The sequence below is a fragment of the Vidua macroura genome, chromosome Z, assembly GCF_024509145.1.
Source record: "Vidua macroura isolate BioBank_ID:100142 chromosome Z, ASM2450914v1, whole genome shotgun sequence".
Lineage (NCBI taxonomy): Eukaryota > Metazoa > Chordata > Aves > Passeriformes > Viduidae > Vidua > Vidua macroura.
The window spans coordinates 381,890-395,913 of record NC_071611.1 but is presented as its reverse complement, the minus strand read 5'-3'; the positions used below and the strand labels follow the sequence as shown (position 1 = coordinate 395,913).

At 58.4% G+C, this 14,024-nt stretch overlaps 1 protein-coding gene across 1 annotated transcript; it reads left to right on the top strand.

Annotated features, from left to right (window-relative positions):
• Positions 1-4,015: 4,015 nt before the first annotated feature.
• On the top strand, positions 4,016-13,722 carry ONECUT2 (one cut homeobox 2). Its single transcript, XM_054004319.1, is given in 3 exon segments — positions 4,016-4,138; positions 4,140-5,055; positions 13,436-13,722. Coding segments are annotated over 3 exon segments (1,317 nt in total). The 5' UTR covers positions 4,016-4,024.
• Positions 13,723-14,024: the final 302 nt, after the last annotated feature.

Here is a 14,024-nt window from a genome sequence, read left to right as displayed (position 1 = left end):
GGACCGGGCAGTGTGCGTGCCCAGCCCGGTACCGGGCAGTGTGTGTCCAGCCCGGGACCGGGCAGTGTGCGTGCCCAGCCCGGGACCGGGCAGTGTGCGTGCCCGGCCCGGCACCGGGCAGTGTGTGTCCCCAGCCCGGGACCGGGCAGTGTGCGTGCCCAGCCCGGGGCCGGGCAGTGTGTGTCCAGCCCGGCACCGGGCAGTGTGTGTCCCCATCCCGGCACTGGGCAGTGTGCGTGCCCAGCCCGGGACTGGAGCGTGCCTGCACAGCACTTCGTGCCCTGGCTCCCCTCGTGACCGTGCCGCATCGCCGTCGTGAGCATCGGGGCTCGGGAGCTCTCAGTGTGATCCCGTGGTGTGATGTGCCTGCAGCATTGACTCATGTGCCATAACCTGATATTGAATGCATTGTTTTTAAATAAAATGGTTTCTTGTGCATTGGGAGTCCGTAAAACTCCACTGCCTCTGCTTCTTCCGTATTATTATTTCCCAAACTGCTCGGGGCCACTGATAGGTTTTACTGGAAAACTTCACCAGAGGAGTAGCCAAAAGTGTTTCTTAATGCTCCCTATATTTCATTACTCAGTGCAACAAGCTTGGTGTGATGTATCAAATTCTGCACTCCTGTGAAATATGTGAAGATAAAGAGTGTGGGAATGTGGGCACTGATTGGCTCCGGGTATTTGCTCATTAAGGTGAATTACATCCCCAGGAACATCTTACAGCCCTGTTACTTGTTGCAGGTGACCTGCTGCTTGCTCCAGCACTGCAGAGTGTCCTCAGTGGCTCCTGGCAGGAATTCTGCCGTGTGTTTTTAGGAGTTCACATGAATTCCCAGGACAGAGTCCTTCAGGCTGGCAGGCACAGGATCAGAGCCATGCCAGATCCTCTGTTTGTGCTTCCCACCACTAATATCCACTACAGCTCACATATTTATCCTTGAGTCCATCCTGGCAGAGAGGCAGGGATTTATAGTCCTATAACCCAATTCGGGGATGGAGATGGGATAGGAAAAAACCTTTCCTTCCTCTCGCACTGCTAAATGTGAGGAAGGCTCTGCTGGCCATTGGTGCTGGGGCTGGAGGGTGCCAGTGGCCAGCGTGGGTTGAACCCCCCACTCCATGTCCAGCTCTGCCTCCATCCCTGGAAAGGTGTCCTGAGGGGATGAAGCTGCTCCCTCTGAACGGGCTTGTGACAGCGGTTTCAAAATGCCAAAGAAAACACTAGCAATGTTTGTTTAAAAGCAGGTGAAAATGACATCTGCAGGCCCTGGTCAGCTGGTGACAGCTTCTTTAGAGAACTCCCTGTGCCTGTGCCATGTCCTGCACTGAGGTGTCACCCTGGAGTCACCCTTTCCTGCGTGGTTTGGGTCAGGTGCCAGGTGTGGGTGCTGCAGGACACTTCAGAGACGAACCTCAGAGAGCAAAAGATGAGAGGAACTAAATTTCATATTCCCAGGGGAGTCACAGCCCAAACCAGAAGGATGCTGGACAAGAAAGCTCAGCGAGGCCAGGTCAACCCCTAGGTTTGTCCCACCCCGCCAACCCTGGACACCCCACCGCTGCCTCTTTGTGGGGAGCAAGGGCACCTGGCTCTGGCACGGGAAGGCCCGGCTGCAGGCAGACAGGAGAAGGAAAGCTAACAAAGAAACCCCCTCCTCCCTCCCCCAAGAGCAGAGGGAAAGCCTCTGGCAAAGGCAGCCATGCAGGCAGGGAACGCTGTCCCGCTGGGCAGCCCAAGCTCGCTGGGCTGGAAGCAGCAGCAGCCTCCCGGCTCCCGGCACTGCTCCTGCCCACCGTGCCCAGCTGCCAGCTCGGCTGCACCTTGTCCTGCCTGGGTCACAGAGGACACCCAGCACCCTCCTGCCTCTGAGGGCAGGCACAGCCCCGTCAGACTGGACCTTCGGGTACAACTGCACCACGCATGGATATTTACACCTTGATTCCCAGGAGGATTTTAACGCGAATTTGGAAAGACACCAGAATTAGACACTACAGTGTGTAACAAAACATCCTCAGGGGATGCAGCTGTCAGGTGCAGGTTTGGAAAGGAAAAGTCAAAGGCCTGATGAATTTGTTGAAGGAGAAGGCAAGGCAAGAGGAAAAGAGAGGAAAAGGGAAGAAAAGGGAGAAGACAGACACCAGCACATCTGCTGCACCAGATTCCCATCAGGGTCTGCCCACCCACCCTCCTCCCGCCTGCCCACAGAGGCACCTCCGTCTCAGGAGCGCTGCACTCGCCTCTTTTTTCCCCAAATCAACTGCAACTTTTGCCTTCCTTTAGGAAGGACAAAAAGATTTCACGCATAAGTTGCCCTGAACAAAGGCACCTCACGCCAGGGCTTTCTTTTCTGTCTTCCTTTCTTTTTCCTCCTTAACCACAAGCCGGCAGCGGGAGGAGTAGCTGGGGTTGGGGGAACTCCACTTTATACCCGCCTGATTAGTGCCAAAAAGCAGCTCAGAAAACACCATGAGCTCCAGAGACACTGCGATGGCAGCATGGAAAGAAACGGATCATTATCCTTTGGGATCCAATCTGTAGGGAAACTGGGTGCTGTCATACACAACCTGTTTGCAAGGAGATACCAGGTGCTCTGGAGAGTGGCCTGATGATCGAGGGTCCAAAAGATGGCATTTCTCCCCATTTCCCTCTTTTAGTTACTGGAAAGACCCAGTGGAGATGGGACTTTCACAAATACGGAGACGGTTATCAGGGACGAGATAAGGATGACACAAAACTCAAGGACACGGCTGCTCTTCCTGCTACTAATTAAAGGAGCAGGGAGAAGGACTGAACTGCACAGCTGCGAGCAGCGGGCACAGCCCGACCCAGTGCCCTGGCACGGGTGTCCTGCATGGAATGTGCCATAGCAGGCAAGTCGCCACTTGCCAGCTCCATGCGAGGGTATGCTGTCCCCTCGGGCCCTGAGCCCACTGGGACCCTGCCCGCCTCTCCTCGGCTGCTCTCCCGGCTCCCCGTCCCTGTCCGCTTCCATCCGCCCTGCCCCTGCCCACAGAGCCGCGGTGCCAGCCCCACGCCGGTGCCCTGCGGGGCTGTGCGCTGCCCCTGCCAGCCGCGGGGGCTGAGGGGCGGCCCGGGGAGCCGGCCCTTCCCTGGGAAGAGGGGAGAACGCCTGTCCGTGTGTGCACCGGGAGCGGGACGCCACAGCCATGCGCCAGCGGCGTGGCACGGGGACGGCGGGCTCCTGGGACTCACCATCCACCCCCGGGTGAGGTACACCCATCACACCTTATTAACGAGCCCCAGCTCAGCCGCATTTAGGGCAACCAATAACCAATAACCAACAGCACAGAGCAGCGCTGTACCTTGGCTTGCAGCAGCGAACAAGGAGGCAGCAGGGCCGGCTGTGCGCAGCGGGGCCCAGGGAGCCGCCGGCTGCGGGACCGGGGGTTGCGGAGCCGCCTGCCGGGACAGGAGCCGTGCGGCCGCCGCGCAGCCGGCACCGCGGATCCCCGTGGCGGCGGTACGGGAGGAGCCCCGGCCGCTGCCGAGGCCGGTTCCGGGCCGATCCCGGGATGCTCCCGGCGGCCCCGCACGCTACAAAGGCGGCGGAATCTTTAACGGCCCCGCCGTCCCCTCACGTCCCCTCACGGAGGCCCCGCCCCCCGACCCCCAGCCCACCAATGCTCCCGCGCGCCCGCCTTTCCCGCCCTTCCCCGCCGCCCTCACGCCCTCACGCCCGCCCGCCCGCGGCGTAAGCCCGGCCCCGCGGGCGCGGCCGGGGCGGGGCGGCCCCGGACAGCTCCCGCCGCCCGCAGACGGCGGCGGCGGCGGCGAGGCGAGGACATGGCGCGGGGCCGGCGCGGCGGGCCCGGCTGAGCCGCCGCTGCCCGCGGGGCGGGCGGCCCCGGGCCGCGGCGGCCGCCGCCCCGATGAGCGGATGAGGAGCGGGCGCGGCGGCCGGCGGTGCCTGGGCGGGGAACCGGGTGCGTGCGCCATGAACCCCGAGCTGGCGATGGAGCCGCTGGGCAGCCTGCACGGGGCGGCGGGGCACGAACCGGAGATGATGGGCAGCCCCAGCCCTCACCACGGCGGCCGCAGCGCGGGGCCGCTCCGGGTGCCGCCCCCCCCCCCCGCCGCCGCCGCCGCCGCCGCCGCCGCCGCACCAGGAGCTGCCCCCCGCCGCCCGGCCCGCCATGGTGCCCAGCATGGCCTCGCTGCTGGACGGCGCCGCCGAGTACCGGCCCGAGCTCTCCATCCCGCTGCACCACGCCATGAGCGTGCCCTGCGAGGCCTCGCCGCCCGGCATGGGCATGAGCGGCACCTACACCACGCTGACGCCGCTCCAGCCCCTGCCGCCCATCTCCGCCGTCTCCGACAAGTTCCACCACCCGCACGCCCACCCGCACGCCCACCACCACCACCACCACCACCAGCGCCTGCCGGGCAGCGCCGGCGGCGGCTTCGCGCTCATGCGGGACGAGCGCGGGCTGCCGGCCGTCAACAGCCTCTACGGGCCCTACAAGGAGGTGCCGGCCGTGGGGCAGAGCCTCTCGCCGCTGGGCAACGGGCTGGGCCCGCTCCCTGGCTCCCAGCAGGGCCTGCACGGCTACGGGCCGCCTGGCCACGACAAGATGCTGAGCCCCAACTTCGAGGCGCACGCGGCGATGCTGGCGCGGGGCGAGCAGCACCTGCCCCGGGGGCTGGGGACGCCCCCGGCCATGCTGCCGCCCCTGAACGGCGCGCACCACCCCGCGCCCCCCGGGCCGCCGCCGCCGCACGGCCCCGCGCTGCCCGCCGGCCGGGAGCGGCCGCCCCCCGCCGCCGGCCCGCAGGGGAGCGGCGCGGGGCAGCTGGAGGAGATCAACACCAAGGAGGTGGCACAAAGGATCACGGCGGAGCTGAAGCGCTACAGCATCCCGCAGGCCATCTTCGCCCAACGAGTGCTGTGCCGCTCCCAGGGGACCCTCTCGGACTTGCTGCGGAACCCCAAGCCTTGGAGTAAACTCAAGTCCGGCCGGGAGACGTTCCGCAGGATGTGGAAGTGGCTGCAGGAGCCGGAGTTCCAGAGGATGTCTGCCCTGCGGCTAGCAGGTAGGTGCAAGCCGGTGCCGCGCGGGGAGCGGAGCGCGACCCTCGGAGCGCAGCGCCGACCGGCCGGCCCCGCAGTGCGTCCTCCGCCGGCCCGGCCGCTTCCCCGCTCCGCGCTCCGCCGTGAACCGCGGGGCTGTGCCGAGCTAGCCGGACCCCGCCTCCCGCAGCGCCGACACCGCGCAGCCCGGCTCTGCCCGGTGAGGCTGTGCGGGGCTCGGGGCCGGCGGAGGGGCGCGCTCCGCTGCCGCTGCCGGGCGGCGGGGCCGGGGCTGCTCTCCAGGGCCGGGTGCTGAAGGCGCGCATTCCGCACCGCACCGCGCTCTCCGTGAGCGTCCCTCCTGCGGCTGCCGGAGCTGCCGGGCGCACCGGGGGGGGGGCACCCGCGTCCCGGGACAGGCGGGGCCGGTGGGAGCGGGCGGGGGCCGGACCCCGCGCAGCCCCCGCGGCCCCGGCCCGGCCGCATTGTCCGCGGAGGGCGCGCGGGCGCCCCCTGCCGCGGTCGCGGAGCGCCGCAGCCCCCATTGTTCTGCGGGGGCCGCGGGGGGGGCGGCGGGCAGCGACCCCCGGTACCGACCCCCGGTACCTGCCCCCGGTACCGACCCCCGGTACCGACCCCCGGTACCGACCCCCGGCAGCGCTCGCACCGGAGGTGAGAGGGACAGACCCAGCGAGAGCTGTCCCTGCCGTGAGGCCGTGCGGGGTGCGCCCGCGGCGCGGTGGGTGCTCAGAGGTGGCCCCCCGGCCGGTCCCGCGCGAGTGCGGGCCGGGCCCCGCCGTGGAGCGCGGCCGGGGCTGCCTTCCCGCTCCCCGGAAACCACGCGGCCGTGGACGTGGGTGTAGAAGGACACGGGGGGCTGTGGCACGGGAAGACACGCGTGGGACAAACCGCAGCATGGGGCGGGGGCCAGGGGCCGAGGCGCTCTGCTCTGACAGCGATGAAAATCCTGGGATATTTGTGCCACCGAGTCCGCCCTTTTATTTCGGTTGAGCCCGACGCGGGCAGATCGTTTCCCAGTGGGCAGGCACACAGCGGGCTGTTCCCAGGGCTGCCCGCTCTGCCGGCACACCCGGAGGGGTCTGAGGGGACACGGGGGTCTCTGCGGTAGGGAAACGGGCACAGAGAGTTCCCGCACGAGGAACAGCTGCCGGCAGAGGCTGGGATGCGACGGAGCAGGGCGAAGAGGAGCCGTGGATGATTGATGGCCTTAATCCCTGCCCGACCTCTAACCAGAGGTGCTGCGGGTTAAACACCCACGGCCTGGGGTCTCCAGAATCCCCGTGGAGAGTGCTCGGGCTTTCCCGAGCTGCGGGGCAGTCCCGGCTGTGCTGCCTTTCGGGAGAGGGACGCTGATCCCCTGCTCGGCTCTAACGCCGACTGCAAACTCGTCCCTTCCAGCACCCGCGGGCATCCGGCTCTTCTCTGTTTGCCACCAAATGAAGGTGCCGGGGTCTGACAGGGGCGTCAGAGGGACAGAAGGGGTTGGAGTTTTTTGCCGAGCACGCGGTGATGTCGCCTTCACAAACAAACGTGTATCGAGAGGGAAATCGATGCAGATAATGTTTAGAAGATTAAAAGAGCATTAATGCTGGCAACAGGAGCATCAACGCGTGGACCCAGTTTTCATTGATCTGGAACCTGAGCCGGCTCATTTCCAGTAATGTGGCTGGTGCTTTTCCTTCCCAGCACTGGTCCCGGGTGGGGGTTCCCCGTGGAGCCCTGCATATAGAGCAGAAAATCAGGAATCACAGCTGCGTGCAGAGTTATGCCTGTATAATTCTGGATCTCTGCTTTACCAGGCCCCCTGAATGCCTCTGCATCCAGGAGTAAAGTTTGGAGAGAGCTCAGGTGCTGAGTGGCCGTGGACTCCCCATGGAGCGGGAAAGACCTTTGCAAATTACTTTTCCCTTCAGGAAATCGATTATTTTAATTTCCTTTTATTACCACGTGTGAATATGCGGCCCCTTTGCCTCAGTGCTTCCTTCTCCCTTTACTCGCTTGCTTAAATCCCTCTGAGCATGGGGGAAAAGCCACAAGTATTTCAGGTTTTTAAAAACAAAAAATACCCACCAGCTATTTGCCCCATTCTCCTGTGGGGTGCACTCCAAGTCGGGTGCAAATCTGCTGTCCTTGAAGGAAAATCCTCCTCTCCCTGTGGAAGCAGTAGCAACGTGGGTGTGCTTAATAATTTTCCTTATTATAGAAGATATATAGTATTGTCTATCCTATTCTAGCCTAACCTAACTTAATCTCATTATTTCTGTGCTTACTGTCTTTTCCTGGGGGCCTTTAGGACTCCTCAGTCAGGGGGCGGTGCTGGGGGGTTGTGTGCGGGAAGGTGCGGGCAGGACGCGCTGTGCAGGGGCAGTTCCGCGGGTGCTCTGGGGCTCCGGGGGCAGAGCACCCTTTTGGGGTCCCCGTGCCCGCCTCTGGCTGCGGCTGCAGCCGGGGAAGCGGCGAGTGCCTTCCCGGGGACGCCGTGCTGCCCCCGGGGCTTTGGGAGGGTCGGACTGACGCCTTTGCCGCAAAACCACCCCCGACGGCGGCATCATCCCGGCACCTCGTCCCCAAAACGGGCTGGGACCCGCGCTCGTGCCGCTTCTCGCCGGGAGAGCGGGGCTGCCCTCGGGACGGGGGAATCGGGGCTCCGGACCCTCCCTCTCCGCCGCGGCAAGGTTTCGGGAAAGCCCCGGCGGACCCGACGGACAATCCTAAATTTCTGCGGGGTCAGCAGAGCGCTCCGCCGCCTGTTTGCCTTCTGCGGTGCCGGATCGCTTTATTGATGATTAAACGCTTTCGTACCGAGACGCCATCAAGGGCTCATTTGTGCAGAGCTGCCCGATCCCCGCTCCGTGCTCAGACGTGTCAGTACCACGGAGAGCGGCGGAGAGGGACGAGCGCAGGGACGGAGGGAAGGGAGGAGGGCGGGAGCGGGAGGCGAGACCGCGGGGCCGGCGGTGGCCGCGGGCTCTCCCTGGCCCGGGCCCGGCGAGCCGTGCGTGGAGTACCAGGAGTGGGCAGTGTCACATCCCAGGGCTGAGCCCCTGCACCCCCAAGTGCTCCAGGCCAGGGAGAGGGGACTCACAGTGAGGAGTGGGCTGTGGACAGTTGTCCACCCATCCTCTGCCTCTTTATGCCCTACCAAATGTTTCTTCCCTGGATTTTGAGACTATTTTGTTGTCTGTATCCCCAGCTAAAAATTAAGGCATGATAACATCTGTATCAGGCACGTTACGTATTTATAAATCTATATCTTACCATTGAACTAAATATACAGGTATGTAAAGGTTCTTTGAAAGGTGCTTAGTGGCTTGACATATTGGTGCTCTCTTCAGCTATAGATTAGTGGTTGCGTTTGAACAATCCATGCGGGAAATTGTGGTGCCAGCTGATAAATTATATTTCTCATGTACCAACTTTCCAAAAGAATACCCTGCCCCAGCTCTTTGTCCCACATCATTCCTGAAGGCGTTTCTGCCACACAGAAATCTGAATCCTGTTTTTGCAAAGCAAACGAGTTTTATCAGTTTCTTGATGATTTGATGAAGTTAATTCTGAGTGCGTTTTGGATTAAATGCATTTTTGTATTTCCCCCCCTACTTTTTAGAAGAAGCAATTGATCGGCCATCATGTGTTACTCATTCTGAAACTGTTCTTCACTATTTCCTTGTAAGATTTTTTCCCCCAGCATCTCTTTTTTCCCCTGTATCTCTTGCCCATCACTGTTTGAACTGAAATATCCCAAACTCAAGTATTCCTCTGCAGCTGAAAATTGCCACAATTTATTTGTGGCGAGTAATGCATACAGGGGAGAACATTTTTGCCCAAAGATTATTTCCCAGTAACTGGTGTCGGTTCTTCCCACACTCTGTAGGAGCGTTTTTGCTCTGTGCTGTGGCCCCGGGTGCTCATCCTTGGTGCTCCTCCCTGGTATTATTCACAAAACCTTGTCCTGGCTGTCGCTGCCATCCAGCAGCTGCAGGAGCTTTTCCTTCCCTTCCAATTAGCCATTACGGGGAGATGACAAGCTTCCTGCAGTACCAACACGGCTGTGCCGAGCCTCCGAGCACTAAAGGCAGCACTCCTCATCAGAGCAGCTCCCCTGGAGCTGCCTTCAGAGTGCAAACGGGGCTCTGCAGGTGTGCAGAGAATGGATCTCAGAGGGAAAGCAGGGCTGAAAGGGACTGCAGACATCACTTGTCCTGACAGTCTGCCCCTTCCTTCAGCATCTCCAGAGGGGGATTTTTTACCTAAGCTATCTCTTCCAGGGCTTACAGGTACAAAAAACCCCTTAATGACTGGCCTTAATCTCACTTTTTGTCTTTTAAACCCTTTGCTTCTCATCTTATCCCCACTAGACACAGCGAAGAAGAACACTCCCTTCCCTCTGATAGCAATCTGTTTGTATTTAAGGCTCCCATCTTGTCTCCTGTCTTCTCTGGAAAAAGCCCATCATACCTGGGCGATGAATATGCAGGGAAAGCACTATATCCAATGGGACAGATAATACATCTCTTTTTCCAAGGTAAAAGATTTTGTATCCAGCTCTATCAATCTTGCAGACTTTTACATAAAAGGCTCTCTGATTTATAGAGGGGTTTGCACACAGAAATCATACCAAACAGACTAATCTCAAATGGGTTTGGTGATAACATCAGCCAGACAATTCGCTGATGGCAGAGAGAAATGCAATCAAAAAAGAAATTGGAGTGTTTTGGGGTTGTTTGGGGGTTTTGAGCTATAAAATCAAACCGCTCTGTTGAGAAAAAAGGGACTCAAACCACTGGTAAATGCTGCTCAGAGGAATTATTAGACAAGCGATAGAGGCTGGCAGGTTCCCAAAACGCAAATTGTCTCCAAGACCAAAATATCTCTCAGTAAGCAGGGAACATATTTATGAGCAGCGGTGATTTTCCAGCAGTTCTCATTCCCTCATAATGGGATGGGAGCACGGGGCCTGTGCCGAGGCATTAAGCTTTGGCAAGCAGCACTGGGCTGCAGGAGGTGAAGGAAGAGCAGAGGAGGTCTTCCTTGGAGAGCTTCCCACACACCTTCTTCTCCTCCGTGTTGAGAGGGAAAAATCAGGTGGGGTACCAAGAGAACATCTTCCTGGCTGGAAACAGCCAGGCTGCAAACTCCTTTATCGGAGCATTGCAGGAATCCCTGGATCTCCAAACAGGGAACACCTCACCATTACAATGGATGAGCAAGCAGATCTTCTCTGGAAGAACAGAATTAACTTTGTGCTACACATCCGATCTGTTTTTCTGGCTAAATGCCATCAAGGGCATTCCCAGGGTTTCAAACATTAGGAGTTTGGTGTGTGTGCAGCAGCTGGGATGAGCAGCACTGGCTGTCCACCCCGACAATGTGATTATTTGCATCTTCATTCTGATTGCTCCTTGTTCCATAATGATTTTGTACACAGCGGAGTACTTAACCTAATTTGTATTGATCTCAATCGCTCTCATTCGTGCATACTTAATTCAGAGAGGTAATCAAATTGATTTCTGAGGCCTAGTTTTTAAGAGATTGTAGTAACAGGGATATACAAGGGGTTGCTTTAAGTGAATCACAGCAGAAGAAAAACATTTTAAATCTTTAGAAAATGCTTTGATGGTCATTTCATTGTGTTCAGTATTACCAGAGTAATTACATTTCCCTCACATTGAGTCCTCTCCAAAATCGAATAGAGGAGCAGTTTTAGTTCCATCAGGCAGATAACTGGGTTTGGGTGACTTTGCACCCACACAAACCACACAGGAGGGATCAATATTCACGGCTTGTCCTTAGAACAATGGAGACTGAGGACACACTGCTGGGTTAAGGGAATATTGCTCTCTGCTTGGCTCCTTCTTAGCACCTGCTCTTTGTTTCACAGCTGCAGAGTCACTTTTGCCATAAGTTTAAAAGACCCAGAACCAGAGAGGCACAGGAGCTGTGTTGGTGATGATTCCAGTATCCCAGCAAGTGGCTCTGGTTCTCCCGGGGCTGCTCGGGCACTGCTCCGGCCCCTGGGACCCCGCCCGGGCCTCTTCCTCCTTCTGATGCTGGTGACCTTCGTGTCCTCATCTCTGTCTCCCTCCTGGAGAAGTGTAGGAGCTGAGGGACGCCCTGGAGCATCCCTGCCCCTGAGGGCACAGGGCGGGACTGAGCTGAGCACTAGAGCTTCTAGATATTTTTCAGGATTTCTGGCTGTTTGGAAAGTTCCTCTCTTGTGGGGAAGAAAATGGAAAATCAGAGTAATTGTTGCAGAAAGTCAGACAAATGAGCTATTAGTAGGGAAATTCAATGTGATGATACTCAGGGTGTCACAGTGCAATGTCGGGTCCCTGCACCCTCTTAATGCCCTTCAAGTCATGGGTCACCACTTTAGTCCACACTACAGGAGGCAGCACTGACCCCAATTCTGAGCAATTCCTGCATTGTTTCTATTGAAGAGCATCTTTGATCCAATGCAGAAGAAAAATCTTTTACTTTATATTTTTATGTATATTTTTTTCCACAGCTATGGCTTTCAGTTCTTGCTGGTTGTCCATTTTCTTTCATAGGGTATGTTCAGGTTTAACCACAGCTAATAAATCAAATTGTGCTTAGAATCCAGATGGTCTCTTCCCTTCCCTCTGCTGTTAAAACCTTTCTCTTTCTTCCCGGAAAATCACTTGATTTTATTAGAGTGCTCACCCCATTTTTCTCTGCTGAGAGATGCACGTCAGGCACAGCGTTTGCCTTTGTGGGGCCTTTTCAAGAGCAAACTCAACAGTTCAAGGAAAGTATTTACTGAATGCATCAAAAAGCACATACCTCTGCATTATTTATTATCAGATACCAATAACTGTAAAACGCAGAGTATCTCAGGACATAAATTAGTGATGGTAGGAAACACTGCACTCGTCCCAGTGTCCCGGAACCGATTAGAAGCTGCAGCAAAGATGCCGGTGCTCATCACGTCCCCAGCGCCGGGGACATCGCCGCATGGGTTCTGGACCTGTGGCCAAGTAAACCCAGCTTAACGTCTGCTTTTTCAGCTCACACAGGCACTTGGATGTTATCTGTGCAGTGTCAGAGGTGCGGTCAGAGAGCCCAGCTTCTTCCCTCCTGCTGCCTCTGGGATAATGGCCTCGGAGAGGCGAGCCTGGCCATGGGGCACAGGTGCAGGCTCATCTTGATGCCTCTGGCATGTCCAGGTGGGAGCATCCCTGCTGCTTCCTGCTGCCAGCCTGTGCTGGTGCCACTGCTCCGGGAGGGCTGTGCTGGGAATGTTCATCACAGCCCCTGTCTGGGTTTCAGACCGACTCTCAGGACCATCCTTCTTTTGTGCTTTGGAGTATTTTGAGGTCTGATCTTCCCTTCCAGAGGCAGCTCTGCTGCAGGCACTGGAATTTAGCAGCTGAGAGGGGTCAGGGTCAGGCACTCCAAGAAAATACTCCGGTTTCCTGCAGAAATGCTGTGAGGTCCTGTCCCTGCACAGAAGGAGGCAGTCAGTGCCACAGTGGCTGAGCCAGGTTCCACACAGGTACAGCCCTGACTGGGTTAATTACAGACGTTTCCACAGTCTGACTTTTACTTTTGGGCTAGCTTCATTTCACATTCCAGACCTGCAGAATTATTTAACAGGGCTGCTTAAAACGTGCCCGCTTATCAATTCTCTGGGCTCATTTTGTCCCAGCACATTACCTAACCATGTCAACATATGGATTTTCTCTCTGTGCCCGGTGCAGACGGCCTGGGCAGGCTATTTTTAAGTGTGGGTGTGCTCCGGCAGCGGTATTGGTTTCAGCACTTGCTGTTCTCTCTCTGCTAATAAATACAGAGCAGCTATTAATACGAATGGGTTTTAGGATCCATTAGCATCGCTCAGCAATGGTCCAGCACTGCTGCCCTGCGTGACCTAAGCTCCGACGGGTGCTTCTGCCTGGCTTCACCCTCGGGACATGCCCTGGGAAGGGGGACAGGCTATGGGAGCGGTGCCCTGGGGTGGTGGCACTGCAGGAGTCAGGCAGCAGGGGAGGAGCAGGGCAGGGCCAGGTGAGCCAGTGCCTGCCCTGGGAGGCCAAGGAGGTCCATGGTGCTTTTTCCCCCTTGGTACTCACACAAAGCTGCTGCTACTGGGGCTTTGACTGGGGTTTGCTTTGGGCTGTTTAAAGGGACAAAACTTACGTACAGCTGTTATTCCTGGCTGTTGAGAGGTATTGGGGATGTAAAAGCAATGCAGCCCACTGGCTTCCTCTGGGAGCCCTCCGGTGCCATGTGCCAGAGTGGTGCTGGCTCAGGCGGTGACACTTGCCCCTGCCATGTGACAGTGCCTGCCATCGGGGTGGCTGGCGGGGTCTGTGGGCACTACCCTGACGCTTTCTCTCTGTCTCTGCCACCCCCTCCCAGCCTGCAAACGCAAAGAGCAAGAGCCCAACAAAGAGCGGAACAACTCCCAGAAGAAATCCCGCCTGGTTTTCACGGACCTCCAGCGCCGAACGCTTTTCGCCATCTTCAAGGAGAACAAGCGTCCCTCCAAAGAAATGCAGATCACCATCTCCCAGCAGCTGGGCCTGGAGCTCACCACCGTCAGCAACTTCTTCATGAACGCCCGCCGGCGCAGCCTGGAGAAGTGGCAGGACGACCTGAGCTCCGGGGGCTCCTCCTCGGCCCCCAGCACCTGCACCAAGGCGTGAGGGGCGCGGCACGGCCGGCACGGCGCAGAGAGAGCGGCTTCGCAGCAGGGCCCCTCGCTGGAGACTAAAGCACAATCCCCCCCGCAACCAAGCCCAGCCCAGCTGTTCCCGAGGACATTCCTACGGCTTCTCGTCAGTCTTAGCAGGCGCAGGCTCCACATTAACCTCTCTCCACACATTACTATGCTCAGGACAGGCGAAGCAGGTCTGAAACGTAGGAGAGTCGTTCTTGAGGCAGGTTTCTCCTGAGCCCCAGGTTTCCGTGGCCGGCGGGAGCCGCTGCCAGCCCGGCAGCCTCCCGT